The 8,418-nt window shown below is 37.8% G+C and overlaps 2 protein-coding genes across 2 annotated transcripts in view; both read right to left on the bottom strand.

Moving 5' to 3' along the window:
• The window catches only part of LOC122084896 (protein NRT1/ PTR FAMILY 6.2-like), a 4,718-nt gene extending 3,717 nt beyond the window's left edge, over positions 1–1,001 (bottom strand). Inside the window, exons 1-2 of the mRNA XM_042653316.1 lie at positions 993–1,001; positions 776–850 (exon numbers count right to left, since the gene is read on the bottom strand). Of these exons, the coding sequence (XP_042509250.1) occupies positions 776–850; positions 993–1,001 (84 nt within the window). The remainder of the gene's footprint in view (positions 1–775; positions 851–992) is intronic.
• A 2,779-nt stretch (positions 1,002–3,780) lies between these two features.
• Positions 3,781–8,418, bottom strand: part of LOC122084895 (protein NRT1/ PTR FAMILY 6.2-like) — an 11,061-nt gene continuing 6,423 nt past the window's right edge. The window contains exons 2-6 of the mRNA XM_042653315.1: positions 6,305–6,407; positions 5,877–6,094; positions 5,138–5,685; positions 4,514–4,857; positions 3,781–4,358 (exon numbers count right to left, since the gene is read on the bottom strand). Of these exons, the coding sequence (XP_042509249.1) occupies positions 3,781–4,358; positions 4,514–4,857; positions 5,138–5,685; positions 5,877–6,094; positions 6,305–6,407 (1,791 nt within the window). The remainder of the gene's footprint in view (positions 4,359–4,513; positions 4,858–5,137; positions 5,686–5,876; positions 6,095–6,304; positions 6,408–8,418) is intronic.

The following is an 8,418-nucleotide window of genomic DNA, read 5'->3' as shown; positions in this document are numbered from 1 at the left end:
TTTTATTCATCATGTCAAATTTGCCAAGTGATAAAATAAAGTATTGAAAAAAAAAAAATCCCTAGAACTACAGTTGGGCGCATATGGGCATGAAAATCTACAACATTGCGCCTATGTAGTTGTTATAGATGAAGAAACCTACAAATCTGAGAAAAAAGAAAGAGAGCAGCAATAGGGTGATCAACGATAGAATAATTTTCATTCTGGGTGATTTAGGGCTCCATATATGTATGCCTTTTTTTTTGGGACAAACCTTTCAGCTCCCACACTCTAGATAATGCAGGAACCAGCAAAGTCGTTATTAGAGACTACAACGGCTCGATTCAGCAACGCGAAGTCGCCCTTCCCCCAAATCCTCTAATTTCTTGAGGTCTTTTTGACCTAGTCTTCTGAGATAAGTATAAAGCCACTTGATCACATCACTAACACGACATACATATGAGAGGATATATTGAATGTTATTCATCTGAAATTTGATATGCCACCAATCCACTTCATTTTCTGAACTTCCAATGGCTAAAATATTTCAATATCACCCAATTTCCATGTGGCAAAAAACATTTGACACTTGTTTGTCTAATGAGTTGTGATTCTAGCCCTAGTTCATGGACTTGGTGATAACCCCAAGTAGTTAGCCCCTTGTGAACCATATACATTGGACACATGTTTGAAGTACTTATACTTTTCTTTTCCAAGTCGATAAGGATCAAAATCCTCTATGATGAGCAGTGAGTGGTAGTGAAGATTCAATGGTTGGAAGAGTCCTGACACATACCTTAGTCGTTGGATCCTCACTACCACTCACCGTCTCCCCACAGACGATTTTGGTGCCATAATGGTGAAGAGGTCGCTTCAAAGAGGGATAGAAGGGCAACGCCAATAATTAACCGTCCTTGGACTGGACTGGGGGAAACCAATTCAGAAACTAAGAAGTCTCTTTATATTTTGTGTGAGAGAGAGAGAGAGAGAGAGAGAGAGAGAGAGAGAGAGACCTGGCTCATCGTTTCCTTCTCGCTCTCTGTTATTCCAGCCAAGAATCTCTCACATCACACCATCACTTTTCTCCTGCTGGCCTCCCACAGAACCTCCTAAACTACTGTACTTATATCTCTTCACAATTATGGTTAAGAAACACAAAAGATTTACAGCCAAAAATAACACAAAAAAATTTAGAAAAAAATTTAATAAAATTTGGAGACATTGGGATTATTAGAGATTTAGAAAGATTGCTCCACCACGCAATTGCGTCAATCCTTATCCTTGTATATCTGTGCGTTTACGTGTTTCTATATTTGTGTTTCTTTTCTTTATCCCAACAATCCTCTAATATAGCCGTAGTGTACGTGTTTTGAATCTTTGATCTACTTCATCTTCTTCTTAGTGGAATGGATTATTTTTAGTTATCTTGACATAATATTTAGATTCTGAGTGTGGTGGAAAAAAAAACCCAAATTTAATACTTTGAGGGATAAAAAGGGGAATATAGGCAAAACCCATGATGCACATCAACATATGTATCGGTTAGACCGCCATGATCGCCGCCATAGCCGATCTCTTGAACAATCTACAGTCAAGAACAATACGGATCTCAAAAGCTCTTGATCAACACTTCTGGCAAGTCTATCATCGTCATCATCGAGGACATCGATTGTTCAAATGAGTCCTGACGGTGTTGCAGAGAATCTGATGCCCAAAACCATCAATGGAGATGCATAGACTTCCCTGGACAACCTAATTCGAGCTCTTGAGATGACTTAGGAAATGGCAAATTTATCCAAGACACCGATAGTACACCCATCCTCGGTGTGATGCACGATTTCGCTCTTTATGGTCTTGCACAACACATATTAGAAACTAGTCTGGAGGGGAGCTCTGGGAAAGAGGCTCCAATGTCTAAATTAGGTCTCAACTTAAAAGGGATACGGGATGAAGAGTATTCAGTACGTTGAGGGTCTTACCTTCTGAATTTGCTAAGTATCCATTATATAGACATTGATGGCTCCTCTCATTGGCTAGGTTGTCCTCTTCCTTGCTGATGTGGACTCTATGCTTATTGGTGAGATCGTCCATTTCCTATGCTGAGCTGGCCAATCTCATGACGGTTAATTCAATCATATTTAATCCCATTACAACTAAGTTAACTATCATTAGTCTTATGATTAAATAATCGCCTAACTCATGTTTGGTTAAGTTTTTTAGGTACGATTAGGCTCAAAAGCGGTTATCCCTATCCTATGATGAGGTGTACAAGTCCAAGTCTTACGTGGATAATCTATCTCACGTGGTGATGAGACGTGAGATTTATACGTGAGCATACCAAGCAAAGCTGGTACGAGTAAGGGTGTCAAATCGAAACCGAAATCGAAAATCGAATCCAGATCCAGACCGAATACCCTGAACCAAATCCAACCGATTATAATATCGTTAAATCCTGGATTTGAAATAAGTATTTTTAATCTGGATTTATGCCAAGAACCGGTGGTTCTAATCAAAACCGGACTGGATAACTTAATGACCACTTTTTCCTCTTTAACTAAAACTTGACATTACTTATATGAAACCTGATATATTGAATCATCTAAATGATAAATCATCATATAAAGTTTCAATTATAGTCCAACTCTAAAACTTTTTTTTTTTTTAGTTTTTGTTGCATTGGGACTCATGAATCATGAGTTAAACAATCTACTTAATTGTAACTCTTCAAGTTTAAAGTATTCTCTTCTTCCTCTTCTTTGCATATTGTGTTTTAAAGTAGTGAAATTAACGATATTAGAAGTTCAATAGATGATCGATGGCTCACGATTTTTTTATTTCTTTTTTCATTCTTTTGTTGGGGAAGACCAATAATGTAGTGAATAAACATTTATATTTTATCTTTAGAATAATAGCTGCATAACAAAATTGAATTTGAAACTAGATATTGTAACCAAATAAGAACCAAATACAAAATCCAAATAGGAACCAGGACCGGATAGGTCGAATACAAGTACCAATTTTCAGAATCGAGACCGGACTTGGTTTGGTTCTGGATCACACTAACATTCCTTGGAACCAAAACCTGAACCGGGCTGAATACTTGGTTCTGGACCGATTGACACCCTTAGGTACCAATGGTCTGAACCATATACTTTCGACTGATGATAGGTCAGAGTAATGGTGGTATATCACTCTGCAACCCTACACTCCACCCCCACCTGCTGCAACCCCCTTCTGCCCCCATCCCCCACTTCTACCACCCCAACCGTAGGTGGGAATTCGCCAGCAGTGGCAGGAACCCACACTGTTTGCTATTAGAATTGGTCTTAACCGATACTTATCTGGATCGGACTAATGAAGAGTTCGAGCAACACAGGATGCAATTCCCATCTCTTGACTTCATGTTTGGGGCGGTGTTGGGATGAAAAACATGGCGTAGGACAGCCTTGGGAGGAAGAAGAGGTGGGGCGGTGGTGTTATAAAAGGGGAAAATGAACTCTATTGGGAGCGTAGTTAGGGTGTCAAACAGTTGGTTCGGCTGTGTTTTGGTCGGATTGAATCGATATCGGTCTAGGAATGACCGAATGAGTGAGATTAAAACTAATCCATTAAGGAATTCTGTCTTTCGATTGGTTTTGGCTTTGGTTTTGATCTAATTTGATTTCAATTTATTTCAATTTTTTGATATCGGGTTAGAATCGGTTTAGATCGTTTATTATGGGGTTTGAACCATAATAAAAATCTTACATTCATAATAGAAAACAAAACAAAACAAAAACATAGACATCCGTAGCTGAGAAATCATTCACAATCTTCCTCTGCAGAAGTAAGGGTGCCCTTCATCTCCATGGCATGTTTCTCTTCCTCTTCAGAATTTGTAACAATTCTCTCTATTTGTGCAGCATCTTTCATTGTTCTCACATACCACATGGCACAAAAAAGATAGATTATCATGTTTATGAAGGTTAACCCAGCCAAAAGAGCATAAAAATAGTATAATTTCCCATAGTTTATGTTACTGGCTAGCCATCCTGTGCCAACCTGGGTAGCAGTCGCCATGTTGACTATGATCACCAACAAAGAGCTAACAAAAAATCCGAATCCTACAGTCGAGAGGAAAAGCCCAGTGCTCATTGACTTCATCCCTTTTGGAGATCTAGTTATGAAAAAATCAAGTTGACCGCTGTAGGCGAATGATTCTGCCACGCCAACTAAGAAGAACTGCGGGATCAATATGTAGAATTTCATAGGCAAAGTTGCGACATTGCCACCTTTAGCTCTAACCACTGACATCCGTCTTGTCTCCACGATTGAAGCAACTGCCATAGCAATAATTCCAAAGACATAGCCAATGGCTATTCTTTGTAGGTTTGTGACACCTACAAATTAAAAAGAGTGAAAGCATATTAATTATGGATCAAAATTGGAAATCAATACTCTTTGTGTATGCCTTTTAAGATTCAAAATGTTACTCAAGATTTAATTTTTTGACAAATATTCTACTCCTATATATTTTATCATCTTTCACACCTACCATGTTTCCCTTTCCACTTCTTCATCAAGGGAATGATTACTCGGTCGTAGAAAGCAGCACCAACCAATATGCCCAAAATATAAAAGGTATTGAAAGAGCCTGCCGGGATTTGAAACTTGTTCCCAATTGTTCTCTCCATCGTTGAAGCTTGCTCCACAGAGAAGGTGAGCACCTGTGAATGAATGGTCCAGAAATAGATTGTGGAGGCCCAAATTGGTAGTAGTCTAACTACCATTTTCACCTCCTCTACCTTTGTGACTGAGCATAATTTCCAACGGTTTCGAATCACAGAACCATTAGTCCCATAATTGTTTTCGTCTATGATTGCAGCCTTGTCCAAACAACTGCAATTTACCAAAAAAAAAAAGAAGGGTTAATTACTAGCTTGTCATTGTAGAAGAAGACAGTTAATCTAACTCAAGTCCGGATCACCTACCCATATGAGGAGAGAAATTTTTTTGATCGCAACCAAATAAATTGAATTTTAAATGATATTTTGAAAAATACTAAAACTTAGGAAGATATTTGTGAACTCAAAGGAGAAGTGAATTATTCCATTTCTTTGGCTGCGAACTCGGACTGTAAGAAAGTTCATTCTACCTATATACTACTACTACTACTTACTGAATTTGGTCTGTGTGACGGATTCTTGGAGCAGTCTCAGTAGAGTCTTCATATAAGGTATCAACATTGGTAGGATACTTGAGTTTCCTCTTCCGTATAGCAGCCACCAAAACGTTGAGAACTTGAACAATGGGGCTTCCTTGGAGATTCTTGTACCTGTATCTTCTAGTCCGTGACACAAATAAAATTATACCAATAGAGAATGCAAAACAACAAAGCCCATATCCCCAGCTTCGGCTAACATAGTCTTGTACCCCTATTCCCAGTGTGACACTAAGTATAGTTCCAAGGCTGATGAAGAAATAAAATCTACTAAAAAAGTAATTCATCTTTGTTTTTTCCTTCTTATCATCTTCGTCAAATTGATCAGTTCCAAATCCTGATGCATTGGCTTTGAGTCCTCCTTCTCCCACTGCGATCACATATAGAGCAAGATTTATGATTCCAACTTGAAATCCATTGGCCGGTATGCAGGTACTACTGTTAAGGGGGCAAGGGGGTGGTTGTAGTGTTGGAACTGCACATGATATTGATAAAATGCCAGCACCCTGCACCATCGATTGATCATATATAGTTAAAAACCATTAGATCAGGGTTCAATTTCGATTCGATCCAATTTTATTTCAGTAGATTAGAGTCGGTCCAACCGGTTTGGGTTGATTCAGCAATAAAAAATAATAAGACCTTTTAGGTGACTTACTTCTCTACTAATTCTAGTTGGGAATATGTATATACTTACCACCGCTAAGGTTATTGAAGAAATGAGAATTGTCCAATATCGGCCTAAGAAACTATCAGCCACGAAACCACCGACCAAACACAAGACATATCCTGTGCCAGAAAAGTTCGATACCATATTGGCCGCAACTGAACTAGGAAGATGCAACGTCCCAGTTGAATAAGTCACAAGGTTGGCTGCAATTCCCATTGTTGTGAACCTCTCGCATGCCTCCGTAACTATACGAGTTTTTCTCATTAGTAAAACAAAGGACCAACTGACAAAGTTTTATATCCGAGAGCAGCCCATGTGCCATAGACATAGGGGGTGTGCAATGATCACCTTGTCTATCTTGGGACACATGCCCTTGTGTCTGGGATGTGAGGGGTTGCTCTTAGATAAAAATCAGTTGCCCGTTTTTATAAGAAGGGATGAATAAGGAAATGTACCTAAGATAGTAGCTGCAGACATCCATCCTCCAGTTCTCGTCTTGTCAGCTGGTTGTCCCTTGTAGTCTATCGCGTAGGTAACTTTTGGACTCATTTTTCTCTCCTAAGATCATATTATTTTTCAATTAGAAATCAATAAAGTATGGAAGCCTGGAATGGTCCATGTATTCAAAAAGCATTCTCTCAAGCAAAGCATCGGACTATGGTGGTCAAATGACTCAAATCACCCAAAATTTATTTATTCCCAACAAGCATTCCTTGTTAGGAGGGTCTGGTCTCTCTCGTATTTCCTATCTTAGGGTGTCTGATGTATGTAATGTGGACATTTAGCATTTCTTACACGTTAATAAATAATAAATAAACAATTTTCATGTCGCCCCTTTCCACATGACATAATTACATAGAACGAGCTATTCTACTTCTGGTGAAGATGTGCTGGAAACTTTTTCCCAAAATTTTCTGTCAAGCTATCGGGGCACATGGCATAGTCCATGGATTCAAATTCAACACTTGTCTTGGGAAAGGTGGGGCCCACCTTACAGTAAAATTTCGTAGGCCCAAGCGCAGTTAACCAGTGAGGTGGCATTTTCATTCCACGTTTCCTCCCAATATATTAGCTAAACTAGTATCAAACTATAAGGCTGTGTTTGATACCGAAGAAAATAAAATAAAAGAAATGAAAAAAAAAAAAATTTAGAAAAGAGAAGAAAAGAAAAGAATAGAAAAAATTGAAATGATGAAAAAAAAAAAAAAATATGTGTTTGGCTATCATCAGAAGAAAAGAAAAGAAAAGTTTTTGTATTGTTTATGTTTTCTTGTGTTTTCGGCAAGATTTTATTTTTTTGCAGCTAAAGAAAACTCACTATTCCCAAGGTGAATTTTGAAATTCAAAAAAGAATCTTCTCTTGGGCTATGTTTGGTAGCCAAGAGAAGAAAAGAAAAAAAAAAGAATCTAGAAAATAAAGGAAAAAAAAAAAAAAAATGAAATGGTGAGAAAAAAAAAGAAAAGGTATGTATCTTTAGTTACCACTAGAGAGAAGAAAATAATTTTTTTTGTATTTTCTTGTGTTACTGGTAAGATTATTTTTTAGGAGTAAAAGAAAACTTCACAATTCTCAAGGGGAATTTTGAAATTTAAAAACTGAATCTTCTCTTAGATTAGGACATGCCAAGCACAAAGAAAAATTCTTAAATCAACGTACTTTTTTCTTTTCTTTTCTTTTCTTCTCTTCTTTCGGCTACCAAACACAACATTGGTTCCGGACATGCCATGCACAAAGAGAATTTCTTAAACCAAACACAATCTAAGTAGATATAGATAACAATACATGAAAGGAATACAGTTTTCTGTCCCTGAGAGACCTCTGTGCCATAGACATAGGGCCTTACAAGTTTTAACACAGAATGCTATTAAAAAAAAGATAAATTTTTATATGAAAAAGAAAAATCATATACAATATCAACTTTTAAAAATTTTGCATCAAAACAAACAAAACTCAAGGTAGGAGGAAATCATATTCAGTTATCAATTTATTTTCTTCTTTAAATTGGTTACAGGCTCGTTTGTCCCATTGAGTAGGCCATTGTAACTTCACTACATACGACACATCTGAGAAGAAGTTGTGCTTTGCCACGACCATAATTGAGAGGTCGCTTGAGATAGCAAAACAAGGGCAACATCAATAATTACCCATCCTTGGGCTGGACTGGATTGGGTCAACCAAATCATGAACTAATTTCTTAACGGGAGAGGGTTTTATAAGGAACAAGAGGCATATGGGAGTCAACAACGAGGTGTATCAAAACGATAACATACATAAGAGGACAGCGAATTCATTTCATGTGAGAAAGATTGAGAAGACATAGAAGTGCCAGTATACCCTCACTTGGTGGTTCTGGAAAAAAATTTTCTTCTTGATATTCAGTTTCGAAAAAAGTTCTTGAAACTGGTCATAGTGGCTACACCAACACTTCTCTCTTTCTCCCTCCTCTAATGAGCCGTTGTTTCTCCCCCCACCCCCACCAAAAAAAAAACCATATACACCTTGTGTGTTTCGTAGGGAGAGCCCTATCCCTTAGTTCACAAAGAGAATAAAAAGAACAGGAATTGAAAA

This window comes from Macadamia integrifolia, chromosome 7 (genome assembly GCF_013358625.1).
Source record: "Macadamia integrifolia cultivar HAES 741 chromosome 7, SCU_Mint_v3, whole genome shotgun sequence".
Classification (NCBI taxonomy): domain Eukaryota; kingdom Viridiplantae; phylum Streptophyta; class Magnoliopsida; order Proteales; family Proteaceae; genus Macadamia; species Macadamia integrifolia.
The sequence above is the reverse complement of the archived record's forward strand: the minus strand, read 5'-3'. Positions and strand labels throughout refer to the sequence as shown.